Source organism: Drosophila navojoa, chromosome 3 (assembly GCF_054131105.1).
Source record: "Drosophila navojoa isolate 15081-1374.11 chromosome 3, UAZ_NAV_1.0, whole genome shotgun sequence".
NCBI lineage: Eukaryota > Metazoa > Arthropoda > Insecta > Diptera > Drosophilidae > Drosophila > Drosophila navojoa.
Genome location: NC_142891.1, coordinates 18,500,589 through 18,516,141, shown reverse-complemented (window position 1 = coordinate 18,516,141; position 15,553 = coordinate 18,500,589). Strand labels below are relative to the sequence as shown.

Here is a 15,553-nt window from a genome sequence, read left to right as displayed (position 1 = left end):
GCTGGTGAGCTTTTTAGCTGAAAGCTTTGCTGAGCTGCACAATTTGCCCGCCAGAGGGCAGCTGTGTGTCGGCCATTTTGACGAATAAATGCAAATTTAAATGCAATAAAATGTGTTACATTTCATACCCTGAACTCATTAAAACTAGAAAATCAGGTTAAATTGTATTTTCTCAAAGTTATGTGATAGGCAATAGAAGGCGTGGCTGCCTTAAAAAGGACAATGTACTGATTATATCTACCTGATCAAGAAATAGAGGCGAGTAGATTAGAGAGCGTTTTTGCTTTCTGTCTCAATGTTACTAAATACTATAAAATGTTTTCAAATAATATATCGTCGAACTTCTTTGAAGCTAGGGTCATACAAATTCGTAACTTATAATAAGTAACTTATGTTTTTTATGCCCATTTTTATGTCCTATTAAAGCCGATGCTATATATGTATATATATTTATATGAGTAAAGGATTAAAAGGTACGATTATAAAGGCCAATATTCTATAATATCAACAAATCTGTCAATCCTTTACCTAAAACTTATTAATGCATTCGTGCCTATATATCTGCTTTTGTTTATATTTTCGAATGAAATAATTTTTTCTTTTAGAATTATTTCAAAATTTCAGTGCAAAAAACAGTTCTCAAACTATTTAATCTGTGCCAATATTAATTTCTGTAGTTTCTCCAAATGAATATAGGGATTTTCGTAGGCCTGTTAGCAGTTCCACATTGCTATTGTCACGTAGCGTATCTATTTCTCATTTTCTACTTGCCCCGGGCTGCGACACGCTTCTGTCAGCAGCATCAAATTATATCTGCGTCTGTACACATACCCAGCCCTTATACATATATTTATATACATATATTTATATATTTTTTTCAACACTTTGGTCTGCTTTTTTATTGGCATTGCATTTAGAAAGTGATTTGGCGTATGTGTTTGAAAAATATTACACACACACACACACACGCACACTCATACCTTCTTTCAGCTAATGCACACTTTAAGGCCAACAATTTTTGCATGCATGTCACGCATTGTTGTGGTCGTTATTATATTTGATGCCATTTTACCTAGATACACACACGCATATACACACGCACACAGACACAGTTATGCATTGAACGACGGATCGTTTAAAGGGATATTTTAACTTTTTGTAAACCGCAGTGGGTGGCTTCTGTTTTCCTGTTTTCCGCTTTCTACGCTAAACGTCTGTAAGGATGCTACATATTGTGGTTAAGCCTTGCGAAACATTTGCAGCGTGTGTCCATGAAGGAGGGTGAGTGACTTTATATTAATAACAATAGTTCTTAGCGCAGAGATAATTTCGCTTAGATTTGTTCAGGATAAAGCAAAAAAAAAAAAAAAAAAAAAAAACAAATATATATATATATATATATTTAAAGTTAAAATCACATATAGGAATCACACATTCGCGATTTGAGTGTCAGATAACTAATATAGATGACTATTAGATAACCAAATAGATGCTAAATACCAAAACAACTAGGCACGGGCAGCAAACCGATCCTTCGCTAAATGGGGCTTCGATCATTGGCGTATCACTGTGGAAGTGGATGTAAATAGCTCCGTTTATCCATTTTCTAAATTTATAAATATCTGTAAATATATGAAATCTATAGGAGCCCCTAGTGATGAATACACCCGCAAGTTTATCATTGCATATTAGCGGGGTACCAGCATCAGAATGGTCCGCATTAGCTCTCTTATATATGTAGGTGCATATCAACCCAATATTACCGGTGGACTTATAACACGTAAGATGGCCGACACTCCAATTAGATATTAGTTTTGGACGGTCCCGCAAATTCTAATGTAGGAAAAGTTAATGAATTGGTTTACTTATCAATATCCAAGTGATTCATGTTATGTTCATGTTATAATATAGGAGATATAATTGTTAATATGCTTACGTCAGCAGCTACACCCCAGCCGATAATATGACATCTGGTATGAGGTGGTATCTTTTTCTTGTTTAATGGTGCATATCCAATTGCGTTCTTAATGGGTGGTGTATCCTCAGAGGTGAAGATTAATCCAATATTGTAATCATGCTTTTTATGCACATACAATCCATGCAGTCTCATGTATTCGATTCTCAGTACCAGTATTGTCTTAGGTAAGCCCCTTATTAACGTAGTCCCTACTACAACTATCAGATCTTCTGGTCTTTTCCTGCAGAAAATCAATTCAGAATATCAGTAAAAACATTCAAATAGGTACACACCGTAGGTACATACCCGTGTATACATTCACCGGATGTGATAAACACACGGTTATGAATAAGAGTCGCCGCACATACATATCCACTGCCAGCTGCCTCAGACTCCATTTTTAAATTTCGGAGGGTGCCCAGATATGGAAACTCCTTAACGTCAACATTCCTGCAAAGAGCTGATATCCGATCATTCTACGTTGTTTTTATGCACACACAAAGATTTCTCTTTTAGAGGGGTGGACTGTCCCCATCAAACGGTCAAAAATTAACAATTAAATATTGTTTGGATCTCTGATATCATATGGTTATCCAAAAATACAATCCGCCAATCGGCGGGGTTAGATTCTCTACTAGTCGGGCAATCCCGAAACATTTCTAAGTGCCCTTGGCTTACCTCCTTTTATCAGTAAAGATACGCAGATGAGGCTGATATGCTGCATTAAAATGGCTAACGCAGCCATAATATTTATTAAATGAAAACAAGAAAACCAAAATTTTGATGAATTAAAAAATACAGAATTAAAATAGTTCTACTGACTAAAGTGACTAAACGAATTTCAAAACATAATAAAAATTAAATTTGATTAAAAATGAAAAGTTCAGAAACTAGCTTCAAGATTTGCGAGATTCGCTCCTGAACAGGCATCTCAGACTCCTTTGCGACTTTTGCTACATGGTGACGACTGATAATCCTAGATTTTTCTTAGGACTTATCTTCTTGCTAAAATTTTTGCCTCTTGGGATATTTTGAATGTCTTTTTAACAAAATTTCTATCTTAATGCCCTTTGTTCACTTGTTTGGAGTTTCGTCACTTTTCGGTATACTTTGATTTTGTATTTTCCATTGATCATCCTCCAGGGCTAAGTGGTCGGAGCCTTTATAGCATGTAGCCGCTGAGAATGCTTCGTGGTGTAAGCTCTTGAGTGAGGCCTGGCTGCCGATATGCCAAAAGATCAGTAGAATCACAGGGCAATCTCTCTTTGCTGCGAGCACCACAAAAGTACTCGTATCTCTCTCTCTCGTGGCACTTAGGCGAGGTCACCGATGATCCTCAAACAACATACAACAAATCCGTGTATACATGAAGCATATGTTTGCATAGATCAATACTAAAACAAAACACCAGCGCAGTTATATTTCTTATGGTCCTACAAGTCTGAGACAAGTGTATTCATTCACTCAAAAATAGCACAGGATTGTTAACGATACAGTAAAAAATTATTTATGTAAAATAAAATTAAAATCATATATAGGAATCATACACATTCACGTTTTTAGCTGAAGATAAAAAAAATGCTAATGGTCGAAGCAAAAAGCCATTGACAGCAAATCGATCGAAGAGGTGGAGTGGCTGAATGGAAATGGAGGTAAATGGCTCCGTTTATCCATTTTCTATATAAATATATATCAATATATACTGAGATCTCCCCACGCCTTTCAAGGAATACACCAGAAAGTACACCGTTGCATACTATCGGGTTACCAAGATCTTCAGTTTTATTTTTAAATTCGTCCATACCTGGCACATAGGAGCACATTAAACCAGTCGTGGTAGTGATCTTATAGCAATCTTCATTGTAGGTATTCCATACAAAAAATCCCAGCGGAGGGTTATCGATCTGTTTCGATTTCTAAAGGAAAAAAAAAAAAATGAGAGAAGATTGGTTATAGATACACATGTACCAATATAGTGGATACAATTATAAATGTGCTTACAATAGAAGTCCTACTCCATCCACAATATAAACATTTGGTATGCGGTCTTAATTTGCTCTTGTTAATGGCTATAGATGCAATAGCCCCATATTTGGACGTCATATCTTTATCCGTGAAGACCAATCCAATATTGTATGCCATTCCCCCAAATTTATACAATGCATGCCATCTCCAAGTTTCGATATCCAACACTTTCATTGTGGGACTTACACCTCTAATAAACGTATTCCCCACTACAACCACCAAATCTTTTCGTTTTTGTCTGTAGAATACAAACTCATAATAACAGCGAACACTTTCAGTCAGTTGTACCCACCCATATATACATACAGCTGGTGTGACAAGCACACGTTTATGAATAATAGTCGCCACACACAAATATCCAGTGCTAGCTCTACTGGACTCTCTAGAACCACTGCGTAATGTTGCCAAATATGGAACCTGCTCAATGGTGAGCTTTTTTATTGTAGAGGCGGGAGGCTTTTTACCAGGTGCAGGTTGTTTATTAGCTTCGGCTTTAAAAATAAGCGAAGATTGATACGGATAGATACAATTTATGGAGTATATTATGGATGATTCCTTCCTAGTCGGGCAACTCCGACGCATTTATATTAGTGTTACTGGCTTACCTCCACTCATCAATAAAAATACGCATATCAGGCCGATTAGCTTTATTAAAATGGCCAACGCAGCCATAATTTTTGCTTAAAGACAATAAGAAAACCAAAATTTTGAAATATTAAAAATTTGTAGAATTAAAAAAAAGTACTGAATGAACGGATTTTAATTTATAACATAACCATTTCTATGACTTTAAATGCAAAGTTTGGATAGTTCCTGAGGTGAGAGAGTTTTACCATAATAATAGTTTTTAAAACGGTTCTAATCAATAGTAAGAGATTAATTGAAAAAAGCTCAGTCTGTTCAAGGCCCTAACTCGTATAGGTACGTGGTGCAATCAAGAATATATGTTTACTTGAAGGGGTCTGTCATCCCTTCTTGTGCCTGTTACACACGCTTTGACAAGACCATTATACCCGTATTTTCCAATTTCAATGGGTGCAGGGTATAAAAACTGCCCATTTGGCCTGTGTGATGAATACCTCAGTTGCCATTGCTTTTTATGCGGATACAAAGTATATATGTATGTATAGTGTGTATTTCAAAGTATGTCTCGATCCACCCACTAAACTGAAGGCTCATTTGTCTTTATTTAGTCGCAGCGCACAAAATGGTCGCTATGAGGCTGTATTTATTGACAATAAATAGGTCATAAATTATACATTGGAATGGGGCAAGCAGGCGCAGCGGCGGATGCGTTTGGGCAGCTTCTTTTAAAGGCGTTGCTCGGTTTGTTTACTTTTCGGAAGGATGTAGTTTTAGCTTTTGGGCTGAAATGGAGCGTCAAAAGAAACGCATAGGACACAAACTTCAAAGCGGAAGTTGTGCAGCCTTTGAGAGTCGTAAAGGAGGTGGCTGTTGGGGGGTGGGCATGAAAGTCACTTACTTGCCAAAGTGTGCTTGAAAACAAAGAGCGTAAAGTTATTAAAGGTTTTTGCGCTTTGTGCGCCTTTCATGTCACTTACACTTTTCCACATACATATCTGCAGAAAAAAAGAGAAAAAAAGTGTCGAGGCAGGGGTTGGGGGTGGTCGGAAGAGGCCAGCAAAGCTGCCACCTGCTACTAAGCCCCCAAAAGCCCCAGCCTAAAAGTGTGGCTCGTCTTTTATGTATTGGAGCTGGCTTGGCTGGGCCTCCGTGTAATCTTGAAGATGCTTTGCATACAGTTGTTATGGAGGAGATTGGCAGAAATGGGCTGGGAGGATCCAAAGCAGCGAACTTCAAGCGTGCGGCAAATTCAATTTCAAATTTCCAAATGTTTTTGAAAATTACATTTTTTATGAAGGGTGCAAAAAGTTGACGGTGTGTGTGCGCGAGTCCCAAAAGCGTGTCAAATGCTGAACCGATGCTGTGGTGGGCGTGCCACGGACTTGACTTGAATGATGCATCCTGTGAAGCAACAGCAACAACAGCAACAACAACAACAAATGTCAAGTAAATGAATATTTTATTGCCAGGCATCTGGCAGCGAAGCATGCGATTTGCGAGTCTGTTGGCAGGGCAAACGCTGAAGCAAAAGCTACCGAAATTGGCTTCCCACTGTGTGCACTGGTTGATTCTATGGCCGCCGTGGGAGCACCCAAGTGCGTGCCCAAGCTTCGCTCCCCAATTCGAGCAAAAACTAAGCAAAAATTGATGATGTAGATGATTTCAAAGAGCTTCCCGCTTCGAGTCTCGCATGGACTATTGAATTTTTATAGCGGGGTCGCGTGTGCTATATTATGTGTGTGTGTGTGGTATCAAAGGACCTGCTCCGTATGCTCTCCAGCTGCTATGTGCCACCTGCCAACCGATCACAAACGTAACTCCATTTGCTGATTCAATATTTGGTTAATAATTTACTGCCGAGGCCAATGCAATGAATGTGAGAAGCCTAAATACGGTAATGTCATTAATTTTGCCTAAATTATTTTATTTATTATTTTGAAAATAATAATAATGACTGTTATATTACATTTATATTGCAGTTGATTTATTACTTAGATAGGGTATTCCCTAAGAGACAAAAAAATGAAGAACTGATAAATTGTTTAGCTTTTTATAAGAAGTTGTGAGAGTAAAGAGAGAGGTAGTGGGAGAGAGAGAGATAGATGATCAATGCAGAGGCAGAGTAAAGTGAGAGAGAGGCAGTCAGAGAGAGAGATAGATAGAGAGAGAGAGAGAACAAAGAGAAAGATGAGAGCGTCGTGTATAGCAGCGAGAGTTGAAGAGAAAAAACGACCACCCAGGATATGAAAAGAGGAGTACGTAAAAATCAAGAGATGGAACATAATGACGAGGACAGATAGAGACAGACTAGCCTCCGTATGGGCGTATAGATGTAAGTTAGAGAAAGAGAGGCAGACTAGCCTCCGTATGGGCGTATAGATGTAAGTTTCATCATAAAAATATAATAGCATATGAGAAAAATAGTTGTTAGTACACGTTCCTCTTCGTAATGGATTTTATAAATAATTCTATAATATAAGAGCCCTACTATACAATTTTAAGAATCGCATAGAAACACACAGCAAGCTAGCAAGTTGGTTTCAGTTTGGTATCTAGAATAATGCTACATATTTTTACGCCTACTTATGTATATGATAACACTTATGATAAACCTTAGTTCCTTAGAAAGACTCATAAATTTGAATGCCCTAGACTTCTTTAATTGAATTGTTTAAACTCAGTTCTTTTGTTACTTTTCAACTCTTTAACAAATCGGATCGCAGTTGAGTGTCGTTAGTTATGCACATTCACGTGTGCGTAGGCATATTTACATGCATGTGAGCTAGACATATGCGCATGAGCGCACACTTTCCCTCACTCACTCACATACTCGGGCACACACACATACACAGACAGACGCATAGCATAATTTTTCGCGTAGCGTCTAGCACTGGGCCAACTGACATTGAGTTGTCCATGCAAAGGTATGTGTATGTGTCTGTGTGTGTGTGTGTGTGTGTGCGAGGGCATGTTAAAATTCATTTGTCAAAAGGATTACCATGGTAATAGGGTTTTAAGCATATATACATACATACATACTGGCAAACATTCGCAGCCTTTGTTTTTTTTTTTTTTCATTTGCTTCCTTTTTTTTTGTATTCCTACACAAACGTTTATCATGTCCTTTTGTTTGGCTGACATGCTTTCTGTATTTAGCTTTGTATTTGACGTCCGTGTGTGGCGGCTAATTAAAAACATGGCGTTAAACAATTATGTCAGGCATTTGTAATGCTCAATCCCGACCGACACCCAACAGCTGCCACCTGCCACACGACGCATGCCGCATGCCGCATGCCGCCCATCACATGGCATATGTCATATATGCCGCTCCGTTACCTGGTCAAATGCTGGCTGTGGCAACATTCACAAAGCTGTTAATAAATTGACTGCAATCAAAGTTGTCATAAGTTGAGCAGAGGAAGCAGCCGACTGATAGCTGTGGTGGTCACGTGCTCAAATAGGCACCCACACACACACACATACAGATGCAAAGATAAGTATACCCGCAGCCAAATGACAACTTAATAGCCCAAAAAATCAAGCCAAGCAGACATTGTCCTTTTCAGTCAGGCCCAAAAACCAGCTGCTGGTTTTTAGCCATGTGTGTGTGTTGCCAACGTCATCATCGTCACCACATATATATATATAGCGTCTTCGTTTCTGGCCAACGAGGCGAAAATGTACAAATTGTTGTGATTTATTTTAACAGATTTTTTTTGTTAACCCAGCGACAAGTCGAGTTTCAGCTGAAATTGGATGAACACTGTGGCATTTGCTCTATTGATGAATATGCTGGTGGTAGCTGCCTTGCACCCCCCTTCCCCTCTTTCACTGTCTCTCTGTGTGGGTGTGTGGCAGGTTGGCTGAGAGCGCGCGTGACAATGCGCCAATGTGTGGTCAAGTAGTGCGCACGGCTGAGCTGAGCTGAGCTACGACCAGTCAATTTATAGACCAACAAGCTTCACAATGGTTGAAAACTTAACGTTAACAGGTTTAACCCGGCCAAGGACCATGTCGGGGGACATGAGTGGTAAGCAGCCATACTTGTCTGCTCCCGACTCCCCTCATCTTTTCACCCTCCAGGCGCCATCATTAGTGGGCAGCCATAGCTGAGCTTGCAGTGTACTGGACTCTCTCGCCCCACCCCTACCCACTTCTTGGGTGGGTCTCCATTCGAGTAGAGAGTCATCCAAAGTTAAAGCTCACTGAGTGGAAAACTTCTTGTACGTAGCTCTAGCTGTTAGCGTGGTAATTTCTTAGACTATACCCACTTTGATTTTTGAGTGTGTGTGTGTGTGAGTGTAAGTGTGTATGCTTCATAGGTCTTAAGCAATCCTTAAGTGATTTATGCTCTGCTTCATGAAAAAACGAAATTGAGTATAGGCAGTTCTGTCTGCTTAAAACTTGTTATTTTTTTCTTTTCTTTGAACTTTTCTTGTATCGAGGTTCAATAAACATTTTTTAAAGTAGTAGAAATATTTTATAACTGCGATATATATATATTTTTTTTTGCAATTTACTTAAAATAAGCTAATCTGTCTGTATAAATTAAAGATAGATTATATTTTTTCTGACCGATTCAATTATTTAGCTTAATTTGTTAGCTTTAATAACAGTAGAAGAAGCGAAAGCCGAAGAAGAAAAACAGGGAAAGTAGTAGAAAAGAATAACAAAAGAAGCAGAAAAAGGAAAAAACTGATTTAAACCAATTTTTCATAGATAATGTCATAACTTGATGGAGTTATCTTAATTAGCAGTAGCATTAAAGAAGTCAAGAAGATTTTAAAAGGACGGTAAGACATTGTTAAAAGTTTACAGGAAAAGAAGAAATTTAATGGCAAAATATAAAATATAAATTTATCGTTGCATACAAACATATAACAATTATAAAGAATTATAAAGAAATGATAGTTAGGGATGCATAATGAAGTTTGTATTAATAAATAATATAAAATAATATATAAATATAAAGTAATTGCAAATAAAATAGTAGTTTAATATAAATAACTTATATGAATATGTAAAAAGTAAGCAAATTATTTGAAATTATATTCATGGTTATTTATTAAAAATACTTTAAGCTTTATTCACATATATCTATATAGTTGTTTAAATATAGTCCCTGAAAATCAAAATCTATGAACAACTAACAATGCTCAGCGCATTCAATGTAATGAATTGATCTGTGGTTTTAAGTGCGTATTCTAATTAAATGTGAATTGCTCTAAGCATATTGATTTCGACAGCCAGAACTTGATATATTTCGCAGCACAGGCTATAAATTGGTTATACTCTAAGTAAATGAATCGATAATATAAATCAGTGCCATTTGAGAGATAGAGAGGGGGAGAGTGAGACAGAGACTGTGATTATGTTTCAACTTAGTTGGAATAATATTGATGTCAAAGCGGAGAAGTGTTTCGGCGCCTAAACTAACAGCTGCAACAGGCCAAGTGGGCCGAGTGGGCCGAGGGACGTTCTCCTGCTACTGCTCCTGCTGCTGCTCCTGCATCAAATTCAGGAAATTCCTTGAGTCAATCTGAGCCGGCACTTTGGCTAAACAAACGCTGTCTTGGGATTATGCTATTTAATGTATATGTATATGTTGGCATTAGCTAATTCGAGGAGCAGGAGAGCTCAAGTTTATGAAATATTGCGGCATACAGCACAGTTTTATTCCATAGGCATCTGGTCGGTTTGACGGACTCGTGGCCACGTACTTCAGCTCAGCTGTGAAACGCGACAATTTAATTTATTTGGCGTTTTATGGGCCAAGTCAGCGAATTTACGATTGACATTTGCGTTTAACCTACTTATGCTGATTTGATGGCAGCTCATAAATAAAATTTAAACCAATTGCTGGACACCAGCAGCAATATCAGCCATAGCTGACATAGTACCCGTGGCAGCCGTAGCCGTAACCGTAGCTCTGCGGAAGCAGGTTGCCTTAGCAGCCATCAATCGCAGCTGCTATCAATGTGGACCATCATTGGTTACGTATACGCCCCAGCTCCTCCCACTTGGGACTGTTTGTCATTATCTTAAGCATTCTACGGTTGGCAAGGCGTTCGTTCGTCCGTCCGTCCATCCGTCTGCCTATTCTGGGCTACGTACTTTTCGGTAATTGAACACTTAGTGGGCCAAGCAATTTGGGACTTTAGTGTGGCAAAGGCAAATATTTAAAATCCGGCTAATGCAACAGACGCACAACTCCTTTTGACATTATCAATGGACACGAACCATTATGCCACGCCCAATTCGCATTTATATGTACATAAATATACAGATAGACAGATGTACATAGATATGTTCGTGTGTATGTATATGTAGAGCACGCCCAGCTGGTTTGGCAGCGCAAATTTGTCGTCGCAAATGATGCAGAAAGTCGGCGAGGCGCCTAGGAATTAAAACGTGAAATGAGTCGTAAGAAAAACAATGAAAACTCCTCGCAATGGAAATACGCAAAAAGTCGCCTCAAAGTTTTCCAATTGTCTAGGGAGCATACTAGGTGACGCCTCAACTGGGGCATTCTCTCTCTATCTATCTCTGTGTGTGTGTGTGTGTGTGTGTGTGTGTGTGTGTGTGTGTGTGTGTATGTACAAACGGATTGGGTTTGCAAAATGTGTCACTGGGGTGCAATTTGAAAATGAAATTTTCTCAGCATTTTTCTTTCGCTTCTATTTTACTCCTCGTTCATTCATCGCTTGGCATGTGACGCTCGAGTGGACGACCTTGGCAGAAAGTTTGAGCATGCCTTCGTACCACTAGATGTGCATAAGCTGAAAACTCTATCAAATGCTAGCAAGATATTAAAGTGCAAATAAACATATTGCTTTCCTTGGCCCATTTGGGTTGGATCTCACAACATAAATGGAAAAGCTATTAACATTTTTCAAATGTAGTCAGTTTAGATTTGGAAATTGAAGCAAATTACTCTTGTTCTTAATCAGCATTCGTATCTGTCTCTAGATATAACTATAATAGATATAACTGTAACTACTATAAATCATTGGAAGACTATCATAATTCAAATGAAATAATAAATAAAAACACCAAGACAATAACGCAAGAAAAATATAATAATTTTTCATCTTTACTACTTATTTTATATAATTATATAATAATTGGACCTTGGGAGCAGCTATGATATCTATATCCATATTTCACATAATTGATGTAACATTTATCGTTTTGAAGCGCAAGGACTTTATCGATATCGCCAAGCATATATATTACAAAATACAAATACAAATAAAATACATCTATGTCCAGCAAGCCTGAGTGTTTTTCTTGGAATTCGTTTCCTATGCAGCTGAGCTTTAAAAGTGGCATAAATTTGTTGACTGGATTCGTGAATTTCTGAGAATTATTGCGTCTCAGTTTCAGCTCTGCTGAAAATTTCATTATTTTAATGAATAGCAATGTTGTAGCTATAAAATTGTTATCAAATACGTGAGCGAACAATTTTTGCTTTAAGTTTGGCTTAATATTATTATTATTAAAAACTTCAACTAATAGAATTTAATACAGAATAATTTTCAGAAAATATTTTAAGAAAAACAAATACATTTATGAGTAATATTTTAGCAAATTAGGCAGAAAATTTAATTTATTTAAGTTTTTAGTAATTATTTTTGAAAGAGAATATGAAATAATAAATATGGGATAGTAGGTCAGCCCATTTATAGAATTTTTCGTAATATAGCTCTACTTATTTTGTCATATTTATTTATTTAAGATGTAGAGAGAATTCCCATAACAAATATTCAGATTTAAGCTCTGTCAATTGCAGAGATTTCCTTTCACATTTCCTTTTGATTTGGCTTTAAAAGTATCTATGAGATACTTTTTTGCTTTATGCACTAGTGAAACCAACTTGATGGCTTGAATTTTGACACATATCCAAGTGCTTATGCCAAACAACTCAACAGAAAATAATGATAATAAAAGAAAATGAAAAACTATAGCAAAAGAGAATATAGATGTACCCTTTTCAACAGAGTGAATGGTCGAACCAGAACTAAACAAAAGAGCAGCAGCAGAGGCACACAGAAAAAAAGAGTCTCTCGCTTTTTTGCATTTTTTTTTTCATTTTTTTTTTTTTTTGGGTGTCAGGCAGCTATTCTCTGGGGCGGCCAAAGGTCGGCAACCGGCTCAGTAAGGGCTAACATTCAATACCTCTTACTCAGAATCACAATCACAATCATACAGACACACTCACACTCACACACATACACATGCACATATAAATATACATTGCCATTCACGGAACATGGCGGAGCCTGTGTAATGTGCATGCCCAGAACTAAAGCAAACAAATATTTATAAATGCGCAAATAGAACAGATAACTGTATTTTTATATGCACACCGACACACACACACACATGCATACACATACACACCCACACACATACATGCATACTAATCCACAGAGCCGCTCACTTTGCCGGGCAAAAGCATTCGAGATTCGATTTCGCATCATCGTGGAGTCGTCGACGGGTCGACGCTTTCATTCATTCACCAAGAGCAGTAGCACCACCACACCCGCAGCTACAAAAACAACAAGTTACATTTTTATTGCTTTGGCATGGAGCATATGAAAGCGCCATCTACCCTTTACTCCATATTCTCGCAATGCCGCCCAATCCTTCCGCATGGGAGAGCTACTGCCTGTTTTTTTTCTTTCTCTCTTTCTGCCCACCCACACACACACACACACACACACTCAAAACGAAAAGAAAAGTCGTGCAGGCAACCAAATAAAAGGTCTGTAAAAGCGTTGGATGGGAAAGGATTGCTTGCGCAGAAAAGAAATATATTTTTCCGATATTTTAACATGAATTTTGCATATTGTTAATTTTGCCTTTCAACTGAATACGGAACGAACGCACAGCGCCACTGTGCAACATCCTTTTATATCATTTAGCTTCCGTTTGTCTGCAATATTTATGAGCCAAATTGCCCAAGTTTTGATTTGCTAAAAAAACACTCACACACATACATTGATATACAATATGTGAATAGTAAATGCATAAGCAGCTGAACTATAATTCCGTTAAGCTAGACAAAGTCACATGATTTATGTTGATATCAAATAGTCACCGCACTAGACATAATCCCCCGACTTACATTTGATTTATGCACACATGCAGCTCAATACTTAACTCTGATTAGTCACCACACTTGGCATAATTGCGTGGTTAAGTCAACACACGCTGCAATTAGCCACCACATTGCGATCCATTGGCGGGGCTCACTCTAGTGTTGTCAGCTGTTGAGTCAGCTAAAACTGACTAAAATGCAGGAAAAGTGCTTTAGATGAAACATGGAAGAAAACATACGAAAAGCAGTTTATATATTTAACAAATTATTCGTAGTAACCTTTCATAATAATAATAAAATTATAAATCAAACAAAATTTTGGCTTACAGTAAGTATTCCCTATAAGTTTTTCCTACAAGTATTTCCTCTAAGTATTCCCTATAAGTTTTTCCTCCTAATATTTCCCACAAGTATTTCTTACATGTATTTCCTACAAGTATTTCCTCTAAGTATTGCCTATAAGTATTTCCCACAATTATTGCCTTTAAGTATTTTCTACAAGTATTCCCTATAAGTATTTCGTATAAGTATTTCCAATAAGTATTTCTTATAAGTATTTCCTATAAGTATTTACTATAAGTATTTACTATAAGTATTTCCTATAAGTTTTTCCTACAAGTATTCCCTATAAGTATTCCCTATAAGTATTTCCTAAAAGTATTTCTTATAAGTATCTATCTCTAATTCTTCTTCTTAGTTGAACGATCACTAAAGGATTACACAAACTTCGCTTTACTGCACTGCACGACCTTCGAACTCAAACGGGCTTGGCCGACTGATGAAATGCTGCAGCTGCTGTCCCTTATATAGGGCGACTTTCACTCAATCATTTAGGTGCTCTCAAATGTTGAGATGACGTCAAGTCTCTGCAGTCCAATGGGGACACACTCTCTAGCTTCGTTTTCTCAATAAATGCCAAATGAATACTAATCCATTTATGTATGTATATAGGCAACTTAAATGATCTTCTGTAGTTCTTTTTCGTAACTTGCTTCTTAGGCAGACAGACGGAGAGACAGATGGACAGTGGGATAAACAGAAAGAGACAGATAAACACACAAACAGATATAAAGGCAAAGAAAAACGTAAAGTTAAATCGGATTGTCGAATTACCTTGATATACTAAACAGCTAATGTACATTAATATTTATAATTATTACATGATAATTTATAATTATTACATTGATAGTAGCTTTTACTGTTCTATAGTTCTCATAGGCACAGCCATAGTCTGCCTCAATTTCAGGCTATTTCATCCCATACTCATTTTCATTTCCACTTAGGCCAGAATCTTGCCTGAAATAGGCTAACCTGCCAACACTGGTTCGACAGACCCTAGTCACCACACTTGCTGAGTAGATCGGTAGTTTCTGTCAACTGTCTGGCAACGCTGTTTCCGCATGCGTGCGTTTTTATTCACGTTAGTTTTTTATTATTTCGTGCGTTTTGTTTCGTTCTCTCTGATTGTTGGAAACAATTAAATAGCTGTTATTTATTAGTGCTCCCGGTTAAGTGCAAGTGTTGTAAAATGTAAACACAATGTAATATGTAAATTAAAACGTTGCAGGTGCATGTCAGGTGCTACAAAGTGTTATAAATTCATGATGATGACGATGGTGATGATGGTGAGTATGTGAGGGAGTGTGTGTAAGTGTGTGTAAGTCTATGTTTCCTTCAAGCCATTAATAGCAAGGTCTGGCTGTGCAATGGAGAATTTACATGTAAATATGTATGTATACATTATATATATGTGTACTTACATATGTATAAATGCAGTAATTAAATAATTAAATTTAAATTGTATAAACATGCACGTCTGTAAAAAGGACTTTAGCTTTGAAGATGTAGGAGTTATAATTTTATAAAATTAAAAGAAGAATGGT

The 15,553-nt window shown here is 37.3% G+C and overlaps 2 protein-coding genes across 2 annotated transcripts; both read right to left on the bottom strand.

The window, feature by feature from the left end:
- Positions 1-1,438: 1,438 nt before the first annotated feature.
- On the bottom strand, positions 1,439-2,812 carry LOC115562594 (chymotrypsin-2-like). The gene is made up of 4 exons (XM_030384392.2): positions 2,636-2,812; positions 2,264-2,417; positions 1,937-2,198; positions 1,439-1,833 (listed from the first exon to the last, which is right to left on the bottom strand). The coding sequence occupies exons 1-4, from the start codon at positions 2,700-2,702 to the stop codon at positions 1,474-1,476; spliced, it is 843 nt and encodes a 280-aa protein (XP_030240252.2). The 5' UTR covers positions 2,703-2,812; the 3' UTR covers positions 1,439-1,473.
- Positions 2,813-3,438: 626 nt separating this feature from the next.
- On the bottom strand, positions 3,439-4,764 carry LOC149091803 (trypsin-3-like). Its single transcript, XM_089258132.1, has 4 exons — positions 4,588-4,764; positions 4,275-4,473; positions 3,959-4,220; positions 3,439-3,873 (listed from the first exon to the last, which is right to left on the bottom strand). The coding sequence occupies exons 1-4, from the start codon at positions 4,652-4,654 to the stop codon at positions 3,517-3,519; spliced, it is 885 nt and encodes a 294-aa protein (XP_089114258.1). The 5' UTR covers positions 4,655-4,764; the 3' UTR covers positions 3,439-3,516.
- Between the last annotated feature and the right edge of the window lie 10,789 nt (positions 4,765-15,553).